General features: G+C 40.4%; 1 protein-coding gene across 4 annotated transcripts; it reads right to left on the minus strand.

Moving 5' to 3' along the window:
- Positions 1–69: 69 nt before the first annotated feature.
- eno1b (enolase 1b, (alpha)) lies at positions 70–22,500 on the minus strand. Of its 4 annotated transcripts, none has more exons than XM_060919648.1 (13): positions 11,509–11,573; positions 10,170–10,332; positions 6,137–6,225; positions 5,844–5,939; positions 4,149–4,207; positions 3,981–4,050; positions 3,631–3,764; positions 2,141–2,363; positions 1,852–2,049; positions 1,489–1,690; positions 1,052–1,160; positions 791–849; positions 70–414 (listed from the first exon to the last, which is right to left on the minus strand). In XM_060919648.1, exons 2-13 carry the CDS (start codon positions 10,178–10,180, stop codon positions 348–350), a joined length of 1,317 nt encoding a protein of 438 aa, XP_060775631.1. In that variant the 5' UTR covers positions 10,181–10,332; positions 11,509–11,573; the 3' UTR covers positions 70–347. The 4 variants fall into 4 exon arrangements, with proteins under 4 accessions (XP_060775631.1, XP_060775632.1, XP_060775633.1 ...); XM_060919649.1 differs by having other exon boundaries at positions 10,170–10,335; positions 11,509–11,564; XM_060919650.1 differs by lacking the exons at positions 10,170–10,332; positions 11,509–11,573 and adding an exon at positions 22,481–22,500.
- Positions 22,501–23,270: the final 770 nt, after the last annotated feature.

The following is a 23,270-nucleotide window of genomic DNA, read 5'->3' on the forward strand; positions in this document are numbered from 1 at the left end:
TCAAGGACACCAATTTGTCACCATGAAATAATAACTGACTCCTTTATAAGGATGTAATAAACTGTCACATTGTTGGAAGAGAGGTTTGAAGTCACATTTATTCTTCATCTGCTGCAACCACAGGATACTCAAACCAGATACAACTGGCTTGTTGTAAATACAATTCAGCAAGTTAGTAATCAAGTTCACAGCACTTATTTTACCAACCATAAATACTGCTCACATTCAGGAGGTTTATTCATGTTATGAAATAAACATTTCTATACATACACTAGTTTTCTATACTGACAGCAAGCATGAGTTAGTGTCTCCTAACAGGGATTTGCAGTGTAGTCAGAAGTTCTGTCTCAGTTCAGTGGGTTCCTGAACTTCCTCCCTGCAAAGTGAGCTTTATCACCCAGTTCCTCTTCAATTCTGTGGAGAAAAAAAAAAAAAGTTACAATATGGAAAGCTGAATACAGTACCAAAAGCATGACATACTGAGGAAGTGGTAACTGAGCAGTTAAGACCTTGCACTACTGATTGGATTATTGCAAATACAAACCCCAGCACTGTTGGATCCCTGAGCAAGACCATTAACCCTCAACTGCTCAGGTATATCCCATATCAAATGGGAGTCACTTTGAATAAAGGCGATCAGCCAAATAAGCAAATGCAAACTGAGCATTTCAGCTGCTCATAGAAAGGCCCCCCCACACACACTTTTACCCCAGGTGCATCATTTCAATTGTGATGCTCGACACCCGTTTCCATCATGATAACTAGCAGGTAATTATAGTAAATTAGACACCTGAGGATCTGATTGTATTTGGCCAGACGCTCAGAACGACAGGGTGCTCCCGTTTTGATCTATAAAAAAAAAAAAGAAAGTTATACAGCTTTTAAATAAACTGAACTTGCCTGAATAATGCATCTAAAGTGTAGAACATACAAGCAGCCTATAGTTTTAAAACACAAAGTGGTCCATGCAACATCTTCCAAATCCCAAAGTGGCCATTACAGCCACATTTCATCTTCAGCTGCATCTGAAAAAGGTTAGAACACAATGTACCTGTCCAGTGCACAGACCAACAACCAGGTCAGCGATGAAAGTGTCCTCAGTCTCTCCTGAGCGGTGGCTCACCATCACACCCCAGCCACTGGACTGAGCCATCTTACAGCTACAAGGAAACAATAGATCAGAGGGTCTGCAAGATTACATGCCTACCTTTAATTGGATCTGTATAACCAAGTTATTAGCCAATTTTCAAAGAAACATTTACATAAATGCAAAACTGTTATTCCATGGCCATTTTAAGCCAAACAAGATAGCTGGATCAAAAACTGTACACCTGCATAACACTGCAAGACTTAACATCCACCACTTCTAGCTTCTTCACACAGGTTCTATACACACACTGTCAGTCACGCTCCTATTTAAAAAGCCATTACACAGCAAGTAGGATGCCAATAGCATTCTCTTGCATGTGAGGAGTAGACTGAACTCACGCTTGCAAGGACTCAGTCACAGAACCAATCTGGTTCACTTTGAGCAGCAGACAGTTGCAGGCCTTCTCCTCCACTGCTTTGGAAATGCGTTTGGGGTTAGTCACAGTCAGGTCATCCCCAACTACCTGAATGTCTGTAGTGCCTGTAAAGCTGGTCCAGGCCTGCCAGTCATCCTGGTCAAATGGGTCCTCAATGGATACCACTTCAATATGGGGGTGGGTGGAGAGGATGATAGAAATAATTGAACTAGTAAGCAAAAGGATAAACAATCCATTGTTTTCATAATTATTAAATGACAAAAACTTGAGCCCATGTGTCAAACAAAAACGAGAGCTCAGTTTATTAGACTAAAGATGGGGATACCAGGGTAATCTGCCACAAAGCTCTTGTAAAGTTCAGCAAGTTCATCAGGGGTGATGTAACGACTGGGGTCATCAGGTGACTTGAAGTCCAGATCATATTTTCCATCCCGGTAAAACTCCGATGCTGCTACATCCATGCCAATCACTATTTCATCAGAGTAACCTGCTTTGCTGATGGCATTCTTTAGCAGCTCCAGAGCTTTAGCAGACAGATATTGCAGTTAAAGTTCAGCAGCTTTATTTGCACATCATTCACTGTATTGTTACAACGACATAACTTATTTTACTACCTTCTTTGTTCTCCAGGATATTTGGGGCAAATCCACCCTCATCACCAACATTGGTGGCATCCTTGCCATACTTCTCCTTAATGACATTTTTCAGGTTGTGGTAGACCTCAGCCCCAATGCGCATAGCCTCCTTAAAGCTACTGGCTCCCACTGGCAGGATCATGAACTCCTGCATTGCCAGCTTATTGCCCGCATGGGAGCCACCATTGATCACATTGAAAGCCTTGAATAAAGCAGGCAAATTTTATTCCAATAAATGTTTTTCAATGTTTGCATTCAGTAGTATTCATTTATATTTATAAAAAAAAAAAAAAAAACACCCACACAAACCCCCTTACACACCAAACCCCACCCAACACTAAATTGGCAGCATTGGGGGGGGGGGCATACATTTCATCTTATAATGGAGGTTTAAGGATTTCTTTGGGCAGTCATTCATTATCTATACTGTTTATCCCTCAGGGTCACAGAGAAGCTGGAACCAATCCCAGCTGACTTTGGGCAAGAGGCAGGGTACACCCTGGGCAGGTTGCCAATTTATCACCAGGGTAACAGATGAACAATTATTCATGCTCACATTGATACGTATGGGCAATTTAGAACAGCCTGTTGACCTAATCCGCATGTCTTTGGACTGTGGGAGGAAATCTACACAGGCATGTGGAGGACATGCAAACTCTTCACAGAAAGGCCCCAGTTGGCCATGAGGCTTGAACCCAGAACCTCTTTGCTGCAAGGCAGCACAGACTGCCCAAAGGGCAGCACAAATGCAAAAAATACAGATTATTCAAATAATTAAAAAAAAAAAAAAAATCCATCTTCAGTAACCACTTAATGGTTACTGGTCAGGGTTGACTGCAGTGGAACTGGGGCCTATCCCAGGAGTACTGGGCATGAGGTGGCAACACACCTAGGGGAAATTTAGCACAGCCAGGCAACATGTTTTTGGGAGGTGGGAAGAAAACCAATGAGCCTGGAGAAGTCCCACTTGGCCACTGGAACAACATGGGAAGCAGCAGATCCTAAAACGGGCAGCATATACTTTTAGTCCAAAGCATTTGTAAGTTAAGCTAGAAATCTAAAACCTGTTTTAAAATATGGCACCATTACTAAAAGAATTTCTAGTTGAGCATTCCAGGCAGTCAGCATCAAGGCAAATTCAGAAGGATTTCAACTTCTGCTTGATTATGCATGGATACCAGGGGGAAAAAAAAAAAAAAAAAACCTTAAAAACCCACAAGTAACTAGAATTACCCTTTACTACACTGCTCAAGACCACTAGTGGTAATCTCTAAAGGTTGCTTTAAATTAATTGCTTATTTTAAAGCTTTTAGGTTCAACTGCTTACAATGGAAGTCTAAGGGCAAGTTAAGAGAACAGGCTTATTTTATTAATGCAGAGAAACAGTGAAAGTCAGTGCTCAAACCAACACCCCATGTCTGCTAAATAAAGGCTTGCTTCAGAAAAAGGCTGATTTCACCACTACTCACTGGCACGGGTAGGATGACCTCTGGGTTGCCTGCAAGGTCAGCAATATGTCTGTACAGAGGGACACCTTTCTCTGCAGCTCCTGCCTTGCACACAGCCAGGGACACACCCAGGATGGCATTAGCACCAAATTTAGCTGAAATGTGAATAGGTCAAAGTATTAGGATTTAATAAGACAATCAGTAGTATCAGCTCAGCCATAAAGATCAAGGTCAAAACTCATTGTTCTTTCATCTAGTCCCTCTTTTCCTACATTCTTGACTCTTTTAGTAATTTGTGCAAAGACGCCGAGTGAGTTCCCCCCATGCACACTCAAATGGAATAAATGTAGGCATTATTAAAAACAACTTACACTTATTTTCAGTTCCATCCAACTCCAGCATGAATTGGTCAATCTTTTCTTGCTCAACTACAGGGATTCCCTAGAAAATTAAACCCAGTTCATTTTATGCACTTTTCCAGGGGTGAAACAATGAAGTTAGGGATTTCTTTTAGGAAACAATTTGAAAACACTTCAAACCTGTTCAATCAGTGCAGGTGCAATTGTTTGATTGACATGCTCAACAGCCTTTGAGACGCCTGGAATACAATAAAAGCAGCATTAAACAGTACAGTAAATCCACCCTCAGCTTCAAGACTGTGCCAGGGGGATGTAGGATGCATGAACTGATCACAGATTCCAGTACAAGCCCTCTGATCATGCATGCGTCCAGTTTGATTAGGGCACACAATAGCATTGAGAAAATCTCAAATTTAGTTTAGCCCCAATCCAGTCACATTCATTTCATCATCAGTTTCTGGGGATGCAATTAACCATTTTTTAACAATACTGGTATTTGGCTGAAGTCAGTGACAAATGCTCATGCTCAACAAGCCATGAATTCTGTTCAATTCCCCCCCCCCAAAAAAAAAACAAAACACCCCTTGTTTTTCAATCATGCTAACAGTTCATTCATCATTCACTCAACGCTCATTAAAGTTACCTGGTATAAGTACCACTAATGGGCCCTCATCTCCAATTTATTAGATATAAAAGGCTGCATAAGGGAACAGAACAAAATGAGAATAAAATGTACTCCACATGTAGAGGTTCTGTGAAAATACAATTGGAAAAGACTGGGACTGATTTACATGGGAGTTGCAAATATTCAAAGACAATTAATGCGTTCATCTTCAGTAATTTTATACCTATACCAGGAACACTGGAGGGAGTGACGGCAAGACACCCAATGGAATACAACTCCATCACTTGGCAACATGCAAGCCGTCCCACCACATTATGGAGAAAATCAGAAACCCTTACAGATACAAACCCAGGATCACCAACACTCAAGATCAAACTAAGGAGTTTGAAGCTATGAGGCAGCAATGCTTTAATTGAACCCCACCACCCAAAAAAATAAATAAAATAAATAATATTTGAGAACGCCAAGACACCACCTTCAAGGCTTTATTAGGAAGTGAAATCCAATACATTATAATTCAGTCTTGCCAATCAAAGAACTTTCTCCCAGCTTCTTTAGATGCTTGATACATGGAGGAAGTTACCTAGAAGCTAAGATATGTCCAAGACAGCTTCATGGGACAAAATGACGACTTCAGCTTTTATACACCTCACTGGCCACTAATAGGAACCTGTTCTTGAGTCCAAGATTCCCCATTCTTGGCTGCAGAAGTGGAACCCAATGTGGTCTTCTGCTGTTGCATACCAAGATGCTTTTCTGCACACCACAGTTGTAAAGAGTTGCTACATCCTTCCTGGCAGCTTGAACCAATCTAGCCATTTTCCCAGACCTCTCTTATCAAAACAAGAGATTTCTAACCACAGAACAGTCACTCACTCAATGGTTTTTGTTTTCCCACACCATTCTGTGTAAACTCTAGAGACTTGTGTGTGAAAACCCCATGAGCTCAGCAGTTTCTGAAATACTCAAACCAGTCCATTTGGCACCAACACCCATGCCACAGTGAAAGTCAGATCACAATTTTTCCCCCATTCTGATGTTTGAAGTGAACATTACCTGAAGCTCTTGACTTGTATCTGCATGATTTTATGCATTGTGCTGCTGTCAAGGGATTGGCTGATTAAATAACTGCATAACAGCAGGTGTATAGGTGCACCTAATAAAGTGGCCAGTGAGCATAATGACAACACGTGGTCCTATTATAGCACAATTTGATACAGAATCTTATATTAAGATTTAGGCATGCATACCTTTGCCCAAGTAGCAGGATTTATCATTGTCCCTCAACTCCAGAGCTTCATAGATCCCAGTAGATGCTCCACTAGGAACAGCAGCTCGAAACAGACCTGCAGAGATACAAATCAAAAGGCATCAACATGAACTAAAGACAACAGTATGACTGAAGATATTCTAATATTCCTGTGCTCGGAAACCTGAAACTACCCAATGTTAGTTTGAGGATATTAAGTAGTCTGTGAAAAAAGTCAACCTTGGCACCAAACCATTATATAGAGTATTCTTGAGAATAATGAAGACAACTCACCTTTATCTGTGTAAAGGTCCACTTCTACAGTCGGGTTCCCTCTGGAATCAAAGATCTCCCGGGCATGGATCTTCACAATGGACATGTTGCTGAAGAATAAGGGAGGAAAGAGAAAAAAAGTTAGAGATTAATATTTCTCAAATGGCTTCTATGCAGCGTGTAGATAAAAGTATACGTAAAAGTTATCCAAGTGGCCACCCATTTGGCTGTAGTATGTTCGATGATAAATGACAAAGCTTGAACATGTGTGATTGGTCCCTCAATCACCTTCATTAAATGAGAAAGTAACAGTGAAGGACTTTGTATGTGCTTTACAACTCATTGCTTTAGCAGGATTTTAGCTTGGCTAGATAACACCTCAAAAGCACACATTTACAGGGGTTAACTGGGCACAAGTAGTTATACCAACCAGTAGGATATGTTAACTGGGAGCAATGACCAGTTTAATGTACTTTACAAAGTGATTATGTACAACCCCGATTCCAGAAGAGTTGGGACAAAGAACAAATTGTAAATGAAAACGGAATGCAATGATGTGGAAGTCTTAAAATCCCATATTTTATTCAGAACATAGACAACATATCAAGTGCTTAAACTGAGAAAAAAAAATGTGTCATTTAAAGATAAAATTAGGTGATTTTAAATTTCACGACAACACATCTCAAAAAAGTTGGGACAAGGCCATGTTTAAACACAGACATCCCCTTTTCTCTTTACAACAGTCTGTAAATGTCTGGGGACTGAGGAAACAAGTTGCTCAAGTTTAGGGATAGGAATGTTAACCCATTCTTGTCTAATGTAGGATTCTAGTTGCTCAACTGTCTTAGGTCTTTTGTCGTATCTTCCGTTTTATGATGCGCCAAATGTTTTCTATGGGTGAAAGATCTGGACTGCAGGCTGGCCAGTTCAGTACCCGGACCCTTCTTCTACGCAGCCATGATGCTGTAATTGATGCAGTATGTGGTTTGGCATTGTCACGTTGGAAAATGCAGGAGGGTCTTCCCTGAAAAAGATGTCGTCTGGATGGGAGCATATGTTGCTCTAGAACCTGGATATACCTTTCAGCACTGATGTGTCTTTCCAGATGTGTAAGCTGCCCATGCCACATGCACTAATGCAACCCCATACCAGAGATGCAGGCGTCTGAACTGAGCACTGATAACTTGGGTCGTCCTTCTCCTCTTTAGTCCGAATGACACGGCATCCCTGATTTCCATAAAGAACTTCAAATTTTGATTCGTCTGACCACAGAACAGTTTTCCACTTTGCCACAGCCCATTTTAAATGAGCGTTGGCCCAGAGAAGACGTCTGCGCTTCTGGATCATGTTTAGATACGGCTTCTTCTTTGAACTATAGAGTTTTAGCTGGCAACGGCAGATGGCACAGTGAATTGTGTTCACAGATAATGTTCTCTGGAAATATTCCTGACCCCATTTTGTGATTTCCAATACAGAAGCATGCCTGTATGTGATGCAGTGCCATCTACGGGCCCAAAGATCACGGGCACCCAGTATGGTTTTCCAGCCTTGACCCTTACACACATTCTTCCAGATTCTCTGAATCTTTTGATGATCTTATGCACTGTAGATGAAGATATGTTCAAACTCTTTGCAATTTTACACTGTCGAACTCCTTTCTGATATTGCTCCACTATTTGTCGGCGCAGAATTAGGGGGCTTGGTGATCCTCTTCCCATCTTTACTTCTGAGAGCCGCTGCCACTCCAAGATGCTCTTTTTATACCCAGTCATGTTAATGACCTATTGCCAATTGACCTAATGAGTTGCAATTTGGTCCTCCAGCTGTTCCTTTTACTTTTCCAGCCGCTTATTGCCCCTGGCCCAACTTTGAGATGTGTTGCTGTCATGAAACTTCAAATGAGCCAATATCTGGCATGAAATTTCAAAATGTCTCACTTTCGACACGTTGTCTATGTTCTATTGTGAATACAATAGAAGTTTAAGATTTGCATTCCGTTTTTATTAACCCCGCCGACAGTAGTCGGAGGGGTTATTATTTTCACCTGCGTCAGTCTGTGTGTATATATATATATATATATATATATATATCTCTGCAAGATATCTCAAGAACCAATGGATCGATTTGGACCAAATTTTGTACATGTGTTGCCAATCACCCAGGAAGGAAACCATTAAATTTTGGAGGTCAAAGGTCAAAGTCATGGCAGAACTTCGAAATTTTTGCCCAATGTATTTTAATAGGGAAAAGGCGGGGTTTGCACTCGTTAGAGTGTCCCTGTCTAGTTTACAATTTGTACTTTGTCCCAACTTTTTTGGAATCAGGGTTGTATGTTTTTTTTTTTTTTTGGGGGGGGGGGGGGGGGGGGGGGGAGACTATTGAGAAACAGACAGCACAGTGGTGCAGTTGTGAGCACAGTCACCACACAGCAAAAAGGTTCTGGATTCAAACCTCATGGCCAATAGAGTCTTTGTGTGGGGTTTGCATGTTCTCCCAGTGTCTGGATGGGTTTCCTCTGGGTGCTCCAATTTCCCCCACAGATCAAAAGACATGATTAGGTAAAAACACCCAGCCACTGGGTTTGTGCATACTTCATGCCAGTCCCGAACCCAGATAGATTAGAAGGCCAAGTGAGACTTTTTCAGAAGGTTAACAAGCCATTAAGTAGTCAAAGTTTCTCAACCAAATCACCGAGTGACTCAGCAAAATGGCAGCCAATTGCTTCATCACTGTGAGGAAGTTATGAAAGCAAATGCGGTTCCTAAAAAGCACTAAAAAGGTGCTGAGGTTATCTAAAAATATTCAAAAGGTAAAGTGGAATTGAGATTCATTTTATCTAGTTCAAAACAAAAAGTATTATGTGACTCAGCACAGATGGTGACAAATCTGCACACATTTGCATACTGCTTCTGAAGATTTATTTCAATCATTTTTAATAGGATTACTTAAACACCTGTGTATTTATACCAAAATAATTATCCACCTCAGCTTAATCTTATTCACCAGCTCATTTCACCTTCAGAAAGTTAAGTGTATGGAACTGTAAATAGACATACTGGTGTTAATGATAAAATAACACCAGTCCTTTTAAGTTTAAAAAACTGCTTTCCTTCACTCAAAGCAGTGTCTCACCAATACAGTAAAATGGGTTTTATTTGCAGTTGGGCTGACTCATGTGTCAGAAGACAATCCATTTCTAGCAATTTTGATGCCAAGACAAACAAATGCTGAAAACAAAGGTCCAGTACAGAATTGGAGTTGACTAAAGACAACTGACTACTTTCAATCCAATTTGTGACCAGTGTTGAGAGCAAATTTTAAGACGTATCAAAGTTTAAATTGATGGCCATGTAATTTTACATGGCCAACTTTAAAAATAAGCATGCGAACTTGCAAATATTTTACCAGTGACTGATTTCAAACTTGGAACACTTTCCCCAGTCAGTCAACCCCAAGCATAGGATTAAGGGCCCTAATTAGATTTATCACTCACCCCCCCCCCCCCCAATTACATAGAGCTGCTGTGTGCATGTTCTAGCAATGTGGCAATAAGTAAGCACACCTACTTATTCTTAGATTTCTGTATTTTGACCATTTTCTACATTGTAGAACTGAAGACATCAAAACTAACACATATGGACATGCAAGTCACAAGTTTTAAAAAAAAAAAAAAACCTCCCTACATATTTCAGATTCTTCAAAGTGGCCACTTTACTTTGACTCTTTGCACACTATTTTGCATTATCTTAACCAGCTTCATGATGTAGTCACCTGGAATGCTTTTCAATTAACAGGCATGCCTTGTCAGAAGTTAGTGTAATTTATTGCATTTAAAAAAAAAAAAAAAAAAAAAAAAAGCATGAGATCAAAACAGCAAATTAAAAAAAAAAAAAACTATTCCACAAATGCTGTAATCCATATTGTCAATAACTATGCAAGTAAAGAGATATCCATCATTACTATAAGACAGGAAGTGACTTAATAGAATTAAAGAAAAGCCATTGAATTAGGTGTATCCAAACTTCCTACTGTATAGACAAGCCATTAGTCTTACTGTAATGCCATCAAAATACATCCACTGAATCCTCATGTTAACATCTGTTTCAATCTGTCTGTATGACGCAGCATAACCGGGAGAACTGCAGCTCTCTCTAGATGTACTGGGTGAAGTGCATTAGGGTCATCAGGCTCCATTACCAGGATAAATGGAACTAAATCTTCTTAATGAAAAAAAAGACAGAGCAGGCACAATGACAATGCAGGGATGCTTAACAGGTCAAAACATGGGTGCATTGCTGGTTTAACAATTTAAAAAAGGATTTCTTTTAAAAGTTACACTGCAAAGGAATGTTACTAATCGATTACAAGGCAGATTTCATGAAAATTTTAGCTATAATTAAGCAAGGAAGAGCAACTATTCATGCGGTTGAGGAAAACAATGAGTCGGTTCTTACTGGCGAGTTGAGCCAAGTGATCCGAATCACTGAAAAGAGCCGGAATTTCCATCAAGGTATCTGTGCACCATTTCTGTTCTGCTGAGCAAGTCTACATCTGATTCATGCACACCTAGATTAGGTAGGGTTAATCTTCCAACAGATGCCTTGCTTATCAGCCACTAAAGCAAAAGTTCTCTCTGGCAGGTATTGTGTAGCGATGAGTCGTTCACGAACGAGTCGAGTCTTTGAACCGGATCTTTGATTTAATTCGGAGAACCGACTCTTTTTGATAGCTCTAGTCAAAGTCAAATTAATATTCTTAATGAAGCTCAGACACAAAAACCGTTAGTGCATGGGATTCTTATACATTCGCAGTACCTTGCAAATCTGACCATTACTTAAGTGGATTTTATGAAAAGACATCCTAGGAGTAAGATTTTAGGAAATAACTGCAGCCAGAGTTATGCAAAGAAAAAAAAAGATATGTGGTTAAAACATCCCAAAATGTTCTGCTTTAGAGGAGGAAAACTGGCAATGAACCGTTTAGGAGATGAAAGAGTCGGTTCTTGGTGAACCGAGGCAAAAGATCGACTCATTGAAAAAGAACCAGAGTTTCCATCAGTGTCTGATAAAAACGATCAAATGAACGATTTAAAAAAAAATGAATGCAGCCTGTTTCTGTTCGAACCCTTCACCTGGCACAGTGAAGTGTGTGACTGAGTGAGGCCAAAACACCGGACAGTACGTACTGCTAATGATTAAGATAAATGTCACCACGTTACAAAACAACCATCACTGCATCCAATCAACTCCCTGACTCACACAGCTACAGTTTTGAGAGGAAAACAAAAAATTACAGTGGACTTTAACAATAATAGATGCAGCTAAATATTCACTTTATTGTGAAATTACCTGTTAAAAATAATATACTGTAGTGAACATAAAAATATTGTTTACCTAGAAGATGAACACAACAGAGACGCACTGAAGGACAAGCTGTGATCCGGCTGAAAGGCTTTGAGTGACTTATTAGCGCCGTCACGCGTTATCCCTCCACCAGGATTGGCTACTAGTGGATATTCACGTGCAGTCACACTGATACTGTCCAATCAGAGAGACGAATTCATAAAGTATTGGCCAATCTGCGGGCAGGAGGCGGGATTTTACCGAAATCCGCGTGGAGAAAAATAGGGTTGCGGTACTGGGGGGGGGGGGTCGTCTATCTTCTTCGGCAATACAGTAATCAATACGGACACAGAGCACATCGCCATCTGCTGATTAAATTAGATAGATAATTTTCCTCATAATTACAGCTTTCTATCTCATGATTATGCGTTTCAGTCTCATAATAATGACTTAGTATTTCATAATAATTACTTGCTATCTCATAATAAAGAGATCTCATCTCATCTCATTACCTCTAGCTGCTTTATCCTGTTCTACAGGGTCGCAGGCAAGCTGGAGCCTATCCCAGCTGACTACGGGCGAAAGGCGGGGTACACCCTGGACAAGTCGCCAGGTCATCACAGGGCTGACACATAGACACAGACAACCATTCACACTCACATTCACACCTACGGTCAATTTAGAGTCACCAGTTAACCTAACCTGCATGTCTTTGGACTGTGGGAGAAACCGGAGCACCCGGAGGAAACCCACACGGACACGGGGAGAACATGCAAACTCCGCACAGAAAGGCCCTCGCCGGCCATGGGGCTCGAACCCGGACCTTCTTGCTGTGAGGCGACAGCGCTAACCACTACACCACCGTGCCGCCCCATAATAAAGAGATGTTAAATCATAATGCTTCGAAAAGTTCTCATTAAGAAAGAAAGAAAAAAAGAAAGCACAACTTTATTCATCACACACTTGTGAAATTCCTCTCTGCATTTAACCCATCTGAAGCAGTGAACACACACATGCACACACGTGAGCAATGAGCACACACACATACCCAGAGCAGTGGGCAGCCATGCTAACAGCGCCCGGGGAGCAGTTGGGAAAGGCCCTCGCTCAAGGGCACCTCAGCCCAAGGCCGTCCCATATTAACCTAACCGCATGTCTTTGGACTGTGGGGGAAACTGGAAGAAACCCACACAGACATGGGGAGAACATGCAAACTCCACACAGAAAGGCCCCCGCCGGCCACTGGGCTCGAACCCAGAACCTTCTTGCTGTGAGGCAACCGTGCTAACCACTACACCGCCATGCCACAGTGTAGTGGTTAGTGGTTATTATAAAATATTAAATCTTTAATATGACACAATGTCATATTTATGACAGTATCATAATTATGAAATATAAATATGCATATGTTCTCATTATTATGACATTCTGTGTGACTTCATCTTTTTTTCAAGTGGCAGAAACTAGCTTCAGTGTACAGTGAGAAAGAAAAAAAGAAAAACACACACATGTTTATGTATCAACATGCAGTCAACGCTTTTTCAGTTACACCTACCATACCTGAACTTTGCAAGTATATAAACACTACTGTGCTGCTGTGCACAGTTTGTCAGTCCACCTCTACCCTATCCATTAGTGCACATTGCATAGGTTGCCAACGCCAGGCCTGGGGAACCCCCTGCCCTGCACATTTTTATGTTTTCCCTGTTCCCAACACACGTGATTTAACTAATCACCTAATTAACAGTACTTCCTGAATTGAACTGGGTGTGATAGAGCAGGAAAAGCAGTAACAGAGGGTACTCCATGACCAGGGTTGGGAACCTGTGCATTAGTGAAAAGAAACAAGCATATAGAGCGCAACCACTGAGCAGATCTTTTGAGTGGTGGACTATTCTAGTCCAGGGGCATCACCACACCTTTTACAATTTGAGTGGCCAAGTTAGAAGCAATGACTTTATTGGGGGTAGCAATCTAGTTTGGGGCAAAATATTTATCCATATAAAATCTGCATATATACATACAGTGGTGCTTGAAAGTTTATGAACCCTTTAGAATTTTCTATATTTCTGCATAAAATGACCTGAAACATCAGATTTTCACACGAGTCCTAAAAGTAGATAAAGAGAACCCAGTTAAACAAATGAGACAAAAATATTATACTTGGCCATTTATTTATTGAGGAAAATGACCCAGTATTACATATCTGTGAGTGGCAAAAGTATGTGAACCTTTGCTTTCAGTATCTGGTGTGACCCCCTTGTGCAGCAATAACTGCAACTAAACGTTTCCGGTAACTGTTGATCAGTCCTGCACACCGGCTTGGAGGAATTTTAGCCCGTTCCTCCGTACAGAACAGCTTCAGCTCTGGGATGCTGGTGGGTTTCCTCACATGAACTGCTCATTTCAGGTCCTTCCACAATATTTCGATTGGATTAAGGTCAGGACTTTGACTTGGCAATTCCAAAACATTAACTTTATTCTTCTTTAACCATTCTTTGGTAGAACGACTTGTGTGCTTAGGGTCGTTGTCTTGCTGCATGACCCACCTTCTCTTGAGATTCAGTTCATGGACAGATGTCCTGACATTTTCCTTTAGAATTTGCTGGTATAATTCAGAATTCATTGTTCCATCAATGATGGCAAGCCGTCCTGGCCCAGATGCAGCAAAACAGGTCCAAACCATGATACTACCACCACCACATTTCACAGATGGGACAAGGTTCTTATGCTGGAATGCAGTGTTTTCATTTCTCCAAACATAACGCTTCTCATTTAAACTAAAAAGTTCTATTTTGGCCTCATCTATCCACAAAACATTTTTCCAATAGCCTTCTGGCTTGTCCATGTGATCTTTAGCAAACTGCAGATGAGCAGCAATGTTCTTTTTGGAGAGCAGTGGCTTTCTCCTTGCAACCCTGCCATGCACACCATTGTTGTTCAGTGTTCTCCTGATGGTTGACTCATGAACATTAACCAATGTGAGAGAGGCCTTCAGTTGCTGAGAAGTTACCCTGGGGTCCTTTGTGATCTTGCTGACTATTACACACCTTGCTCTTGGAGTGATCTTTGTTGGTCGACCACTCCTGGGGAGGGTAACAATGGTCTTGAATTTCCTCCATTTGTACACAATCTGTCTGACTGTGGATTGCTGGAGTCCAAACTCTTTAGAGATGGTTTTGTAACCTTTTCCAGCCTGATGAGCATCAACAACGCTTTTTCTGAGGTCCTCAGAAATCTCCTTTGCTCGTGCCATGATACACTTCCACAAACATGTGTTGTGAAGATCAGACTTTGATAGATCCCTGTTCTTTAAATAAAACAGGGTGCCCACTCACACCTGATTGCCATCCATCCATCCATCCATCCATCCATCCATCCATTATCTGTAGGTGCTTATCCTGTTCTACAGGGTTGCAGGCAAGCTGGAGCCTATCCCAGCTGACTATGGGTGAGAGGCGGGATACACCCTGGACAAGTCACCAGGTCATCACAGGGCTGGCACATAGAGACACACAACCATTCACACTCACACATTCACATTCACACCTACGGTCAATTTAGAGCTACCAATTAACCTAACCTGCATGTCTTTGGACTGGGGGGGGGGACCAGAGCACCTGGAGGAAACCCATGCAGACACGGGGAGAACATGCAAAGTCCACACAGAAAGGCCCTCGCCAGCCGCTGGGCTCAAATCCAGGACCTTCTTGCTGTGAGGCAACAGTGCTAACCACTACACCACCGTGCCGCCCCTGATTGTCATCCCATTGATTGAAAACACCTGACTTTAATTTCATCTTCAAATTAACTGCTAATCCTAGAGGTTCACATACTTTTGCCACTCACAGATATGTAATACTAGATCATTTTCCTCAATAAATGAATGCCCAAGTATAATATATTTTTGTCTCATTTGTTTAACTGGGTTCTCTTTACCTACTTTTAGGACTTGTGTGAAAATCTGATGATGTTTTCGGTCATATTTATGCAGAAATATAGAAAATTCTAAAGGATTCACAAACTTTCAAGCACCACTGTAGGCTATTAACTCATATAACATGAGTAGAGAAAAACAAAATAGTAGAGCCTGTTGCCGAACCATCCAAGGATTAAATAAAAACTCTACTCAAAAACAAACCCCCCCAAAATACAAAAAGCAACAAAATATGGAATGAAAGTATTTGATGGTAAGAACATATCTTTTTTTATTTTTCAAGAATTATTATTAGAGCATTTTTCACAAACTGCCACTGTCATTTTGGCGGTTTGTTTACATTCTGAGTAGAAATTATTTTCTCAGACATTTTGTGTCAAGTTTTGTATTTATCGAATTTGCAAAAAATAAAAATAAAAATGCTCTGTTTCTCAAAATCCAGTGAATGTGGTTATAATAAAAAGTTATACCACTCAATCTTGTTGTACATGGCTTATAGTCAAGTCAGCGCTACACGCCTCGTCAAACAGGACCATCCAGATTGTTACCAGCAACAAGTCCAAAAGCCAGGGTCTGTCATGGTATGGGGTTGTGTCAGTGCCCTTGGCAAAGGTAACTTACACGTCTGTGATAGCAGCATTAATGCAGAAAGGTACATTGAGATTTTGGAGTGACATGCGCTGCCTTCAAGGCAACATCTTTTCCAGGGATATTTCAATAAGGCAAAACCACATTCTGCACACATTACAAAGGTATGACTGCGGAAGAAGAGAGAGCCTGTCCCTTCTGTCCCCAATCGAGGATGTGTGGCAAATGTTGAAAAAGAAAAATACGACGACGACCCCGTACCGTTACATACTTTAAGACCTGTTTGCAGGAAGAATGGGACAAAATAACACCTGAAACACTTCATCACTTGGTGTCTTCAGCCCATAAACATCTTTTAAGTGTTGTGAGAAGGAATGGCACCATTATAAAGAGGTAAATGCTTAACCATCTCCACATTTGCTGAAATGTGTTACAAGACTCAAAAGTGGGCGGCACGGTGGTGTAGTGGTTAGCGCTGTCGCCTCACAGCAAGAAGGTCCTGGGTTCGAGCCCCGGGGCCGGCGAGGGCCTTTCTGTGCGGAGTTTGCATGTTCTCCCCGTGTCCGCGTGGGTTTCCTCCGGGTGCTCCGGTTTCCCCCACAGTCCAAAGACATGCAGGTTAGGTTAACTGGTGACTCTAAATTGACCGTAGGTGTGAATGGTTGTCTGTGTCTATGTGTCAGCCCTGTGATGACCTGGCGACTTGTCCAGGGTGTATCCCGCCTTTCGCCCATAGTCAGCTGGGATAGGCTCCAGCTTGCCTGCGACCCTGTAGAAGGATAAAGCGGCTAGAGATAATGAGATGAGATGAGATGAGACTCAAAAGTGAAATGTGTTTATTTAAAAAAAACCAACAACAACCAAACAATAAAATTCATGATGTAAAACATCAAATAATGTGCTGTTGTATTGTTTTGAGTGCACTACAGGTCAAAGATTATTTACAAATCATTGTTTTCAATTTTAATTTCAACATACCATCCCAACTTTTTCTGCTTTGGGGTTGAATATATTTTCTGATGTAAGCTAGCATACTACAACCCCAATTCCAAAAAAGTTGGGACAAAGTACAAATTGTAAATAAAAACAGAATGCAATAATTTACAAATCTCAAAAACTGATATTGTATTCACAATAGAACATAGACAACATATCAAATGTCGAAAGTGAGACATTTTGAAATTTCATGCCAAATATTGGCTCATTTGAAATTTCATGACAGCAACACATCTCAAAAAAGTTGGGACGGGGCAATAAGAGGCTGGAAAAGTTAAAGGTACAAAAAAGGAACAGCTGGAGGACCAAATTGCAACTCATTAGGTCAATTGCCAATAGGTCATTAACATGACTGGGTATAAAAAGAGCATCTTGGAGTGGCAGCGGCTCTCAGAAGTAAAGATGGGAAGAGGATCACCGATCCCCCTAATTCTGCGCTGACAAATAGTGGAGCAATATCAGAAAGGAGTTCGACAGTGTAAAATTGCAAAGAGCTTGAACATATCATCATCTACAGTGCATAATATCATCAAAAGATTCAGAGAATCAGGAAGAATCTCTGTGCGTAAGGGTCAAGTCCAGAAAACCATACTGGGTGCCCGTGATCTTCGGGCCCTTAGACAGCACTGCATCACATACAGGCATGCTTCTGTATTGGAAATCACAAAATGGGCTCAGGAATATTTCCAGAGAACATTATCTGTGAACACAATTCACCGTGCCATCCGCTGTTGCCAGCTAAAACTCTATAGTTCAAGAGGAGAAGGATGACCCAAGTTGTTATCAGCACTCAGTTCAGAAGCCTGCATCTCTGATGGTATGGGGTTGCATTAGTGCATGTGGAATGGGCAGCTTACACATCTGGAAAGACACCATCAATGCTGAAAGGTATATCCAGGTTCTAGAGCAACATATGCTCCCATCCAGACGACGTTTCTTTCAGGGAAGACCTTGCATTTTCCAACATGACAAGGCCAAACCACATACTGCATCAATTACAGCATCATGGCTGCGTAGAAGAAGGGTCCGGGTACTGAACTGGCCAGCCTGCAGTCCAGATCTTTCACCCATAGAAAACATTTGGCGCATCATAAAACCGAAGATACGACAAAAAAGACCTAAGACAGTTGAGCAACTAGAATCCTACATTAGACAAGAATGGGTTAACATTCCTATCCCTAAACTTGAGCAACTTGTCTCCTCAGTCCCCAGACATTTACAGACTGTTGTAAAGAGAAAAGGGGATGTCTCACAGTGGTAAACATGGCCTTGTCCCAACTTTTTTGAGATGTGCTGTTGTCATGAAATTTAAAATCACCTAATTTTTCTCTTTAAATGATACATTTTCTCAGTTTAAACATTTGATATGTCATCTATGTTCTATTTTGAATAAAATATGGAATTTTGAAACTTCCACATCATTGCATTCCAGTTTTATTTACAATTTGTACTTTGTCCCAACTTTTTTGGAATCGGGGTTGTAATAATGATTTAATGTTAGGCCTACAAATAGCGAATATCATTCATATAAAATATTTTGACTAGTGTTTGCTCACCTACTGTATTTGTTCGTTATGGTTAGTGAGGTCTGTGTTAGCTAGCTAAACTTGTTTGTTCCAAGATGAGATTATATTCATTGACAATCCTACCTATTGGACTGTGGTTAAATGTTTTTCTAATTTCCCAGAGATATTGTAGTGGGGATTCTGTTATTATTTGCACTAGCAAAATTTACCAAGTCATTCAGTTTTGCATCAAATGACAATTTTAACTGCACTGACAATAATAATAATAATAATAATAATAATAATAATAATAATAATGTCCTACTGGGGTGGCCATACTTCATGGTCGGGTGGGGGAACTTCTGGCCACCTCTTCGCTATTCCCATGTTCGAGTCTCACCCATCGGTGCTGTTATGAATGTATCAGGCATAGTAGCATTACTGAAATACCTCAAAGTTATTGGGATAAGAATTCAATATCCAGCCAATAGTGTTCTGTGATCAAAAACTGTCACTGATGAAGGGGACAAGTGGACAGGAAATGCATACAGGTACCAGAGCTATACACACCTCATAGTCCGAGGATGCATTACTGTCTATATTTTTGGCTTCACTCTCTAAAGCAGTTATCCTGATACCATACTTAGAGTTACCTATTTTCCGATAGTTATTCCATATTTCTGAAAGATTAATCATTGGTTGAGAATGTGGAAATGTTGTGATGTGGTTGGTTGATTGTGGGAAAATGTTGTCCTGCTCACAAGAGCAGAACTACGCTGTCTGACCATCTAGTAGACTTTGAATGTGTGTGTTTTTTGGGAAGGGGCACCCTGTTTTATTTAAAGAACAGGGATCTATCAAAGTCAAATGTTAATGTTCATGAGTCCACCATCAGGAGAACACTGAACAACAGTGCACAGTATTTTTGTGGTATTGGTATGTGTATTTTGTAAATTGTTGTGCAGGGATGGTGTGGTATTTTAATGTTGATTTGATGTTGATTCCTGTTTTGACGTGCTTTGCCGCATAATAAAAATATTTTTTAAAAAAAGAACATTGCTGTTCGTCTGCAGTTTGCTAAAGATCACGTGGACAAGCCAGAAGGCTATTGGAAAAATATTTTGTGGATGGATGAGACCAAAATAGAACTTTTTGGTTTAAATGAAAAAAGTGTTATGTTTGGAGAAATGAAAACATTGCATTCCAGCATAAGAACCTTATCCCATCTGTGAAATGTGGTGATGGTAGTATCATGGTTTGGACCTATTTTGCTGCATCTGGGCCAAGACGGCTTGCCATCATTGATGGAACAATGAATTCTGAATTATACCAGCAAATTCTAAAGGAAAATGTCAGGACATCTGTCCATGAACTGAATCTCAAGAGAAGGTGGGTCATGCAGCAAGACAACGACCCTAAACACACAAGTCGTTCTACCAAAGAATGGTTAAAGAAGAATAAAGTTAATGTTTTGGAATGGCCAAGTCAAAGTCCTGACCTTAATCCAATGGAAATGTTGTGGAAGGACCTGAAGCAAGCAGTTCATGTGAGGAAACTAACCAACATCCCAGAGTTGAAGCTGTTCTGTACGGAGGAATGGGCTAAAATTCCTCCAAGCCGGTGTGCAGGACTGATCAACAGTTACCAGAAATGTTTAGTTGCAGTTATTGCTTCACAAGGGGGTCACACCAGATACTGAAAGCAAAGGTTCACATACTTTTGCCACTCACAGATATGTAATATTGGATCATTTTCCTCAATAAATAAATTACCAAGTATAATATTTTTTGTCTCATTTGTTTAACTGGGTTCTCTTTATCTACTTTTAGGACTCGTGTGAAAATCTGATGTTTCAGGTCATATTTATGCAGAAATATAGAAAATTCTAAAGGGTTCACAAACTTTCAAGCACCACTGTAGTACATTAAAAGAAATTCCAATATCAAATAGTTTCACCTCCTACAGCATTGGAAGTGCTGATGAAGGATGTTTGTCCAAAATCTACAATTATTCTCTGGACACCTACAATTATTATTAATGTACACTGCAATTACTTCTTTGATTCTGTCACTCACTCACACACACACACACACACACACACACACACACACAGAGGGGTGAATGCTGAGTGAGTAGAATTCAACACAACATGCCCCACTACATCAAAATAAGAGTTGTGCAGCCAGATCTGCTGGATTCAGTGTGTGAAGTGTAATTATCACAATATTACCCCAGTAATAACATTGTCGTTAGACACTGAGTCACATGTTAGCATTGTGAATGCACATCAGATGCAGACGTATCATGATAAACTACATACCATCAGCAGCTGGTATATAATATAGTGTTGGTCATCAGTGTTGTACACTGATTATTATGATGCCTTCTTGGTGTGACTACCTAGACAGACAGACAGACAGACAGACGGACAGACAGACAGACAGATGCACGCAAGATCACACAAGATCTGAAATCCTGTCTGAGTAGGAAAAACATGCCAAGGACATGCAAGACCAAGTGAATAAAAGGATAGGGGCTGCTTTGTTTAAAGACCCAGCAGTTTCTTTTACTGTTATTAACCATAAAAGAGGTTTAAAAAGTCCATGTTTTTCTGTCTGTCACATAGAAAAAGTATAAAAGTAGCAAATAAAAAAAACTATAAAGGTATTGATTTAACAATTTAAATGTTACCGTATCCAGGGTCAACAAACATTTTCCCCCTGATAACAGGATGTGTTTATTTTTCATCACAGATCACACCACATATTTTTCCATACGGCTACCCAGAGGAGAAAGTGATGAAACAAACTGAGGGACAGTGGTGTGTTTGTGAGAGAAACCTGACAACTCCTCACTTAGATCAGGAATCCCTCAGGTCAAGTCTCCCCATGAATCCTTCCTCTCTGTGTGTGTGTTTGCAAGTGCAAGTGGATTAAGTGGTGCTGGAGCTTGTTTTGTTGTTCCTACATTGCACAAGCCCTCAAGAGGCCACTTTCGATAGCCAGCTGATCCCAGTGTTCCACCTTTCTCCTGCCACTGAAATTGACATCTGGGAGCTCATTAGAGGAGGAAGGAGAGGCAGTGAGCTCTCTCTTGGGTTACAGATCTGAAGCACGTCTCTGGATAAAGTCCCTACTAGTGGAAAGTCAGGCCATCCGTCCAATTAACAAAACATATGATTCTGGAAAATACATCTCACTTCAACATACAAATGGAACCATTTTTCATTGTGCAAAGTAACTTGGTTCTGTGAATAGAGCCACAGAAATGATACGGACGTAGTGAATTCTCACAGACATAATACAGCATTGCCTCCAGACTCATGTATGAGCAAATTAATGTACTAACACATGCCTTATAATAAAAGAAACATAGAAACTGAGTAAGTTATCCCAATTCATAACTTCACTAAATACAAAATATATCTAAATACGTAAACAATCACAGCAATCCCAGGTCTGCATGCTGTGCTTCATTCTATTAGATGAGCGAAATTGCAACAATATATTCATAAACATTTTTTTGAGGTGGGGTTAGGGGGGTTGACATAATTTTATTTTGTTTTACGGGCTTAAATTTGAACCTCGTTGCAAAATAAAATGCATTTCACGCAGTGTTTTCTTTGAGATTCAGTTAAAACATACTGCAGCTATTTTATAACAAGGGATTCATCTTCTTTAGAATAAATTCATTATAGCTTGTTCATTCATTATATCAAATTCATTATATTGCATAAAAAATGGAAACAGAGAAAAAGTCAAAATTTTATAATCTGGGGTTTGGCATTCATGTGTTTTCTTTTATTGTTCTTCCATTGCAGTGATTCACATTTCTACGATCTGTTGGAAGTCGATTTTTTTATTCAAATCTACTGATTCCAGAGCCTTTAAAGAGCACACACACAGGATTTGGAAGTCAAATCCTAGACTTTTGCACTCAGATATGTTGTAGCTTGAGCTTGAGAGTGAGTAAGGGGGTGTGGTTTCTTAAAGCTTACCTCATTCACCCCAGTGGACTTCTCTGGTAACCTGACGAATCACAGGGCACAAAACACACCTGTGTATGCATGGAGCACAGCCATTGGCCAAAGTATGAAAACGACACCTAGGCAGGGCTCCAAGGTGTACCTGAAGACCCAGATCTTTTTGTAGGCGCAGTTTCTTTGCTTCAGGAGCTTAAGGAGATTGTGTTTCTTGTAGTGCTTGAGATTCCACTTCTATTGTTCTGCTGATTTGTTGCACCAGCAGCTCTCCTCAAACAGGCTGGTGAACTTTCGGTCAACATGGAAGGAGCAGTTGGCCCTTCGGCAAATGGAAGGAGCAGGAAGTAAACTCCTTTGGTTAAATGGGCACAGCAAGGCGACACAATGGCATTTCTTGTTCACGGTTGCATCGTGAATGACCACCTCAAGAATCAAAATGGTAATTTTAAATATAATTCATTTTCTACTATTTTTGTTAATTTGTTTAAAAATTAATGATCTCACTTAATAAACAGAAATATAGATGCTTAACAGATTAACTATAAACCCCGTGACCTGACAAACCTGTTGGATCAGTTCAAAACAAACAGAAAGAAAATGAGAACTTATTCGTTTAGATATTAAACAGGAAATGGGCGGCATGCATATCAAAATACAATGCTGTAATGTTAGTATATTTCATTAAGATAGACATATAAAGCTCTTAAACATACAGTAGGTGCAGTAATGTTTTTTAATTTTATATCACTTTTTGCTCTGGACGTACCGTGGTCTCAGAGTCCGATATATTTTGATGTCTTCACTT

This window comes from Neoarius graeffei, chromosome 4 (genome assembly GCF_027579695.1).
Source record: "Neoarius graeffei isolate fNeoGra1 chromosome 4, fNeoGra1.pri, whole genome shotgun sequence".
Lineage (NCBI taxonomy): Eukaryota > Metazoa > Chordata > Actinopteri > Siluriformes > Ariidae > Neoarius > Neoarius graeffei.

Excerpts from the sequence above, each read along its gene's own strand:
- eno1b (XM_060919648.1), bottom strand. Across the intron at positions 5,940-6,136 it reads GGACCTTTACACAGATAAAG|GTCTGTTTCGAGCTGCTGTT; the intron begins GTGAGTTGTCTT and ends GTATCTCTGCAG. Across the intron at positions 1,161-1,488 it reads GTGACTGAGTCCTTGCAAGC|CTGTAAGATGGCTCAGTCCA; the intron begins GTGAGTTCAGTC and ends GTTTCCTTGTAG.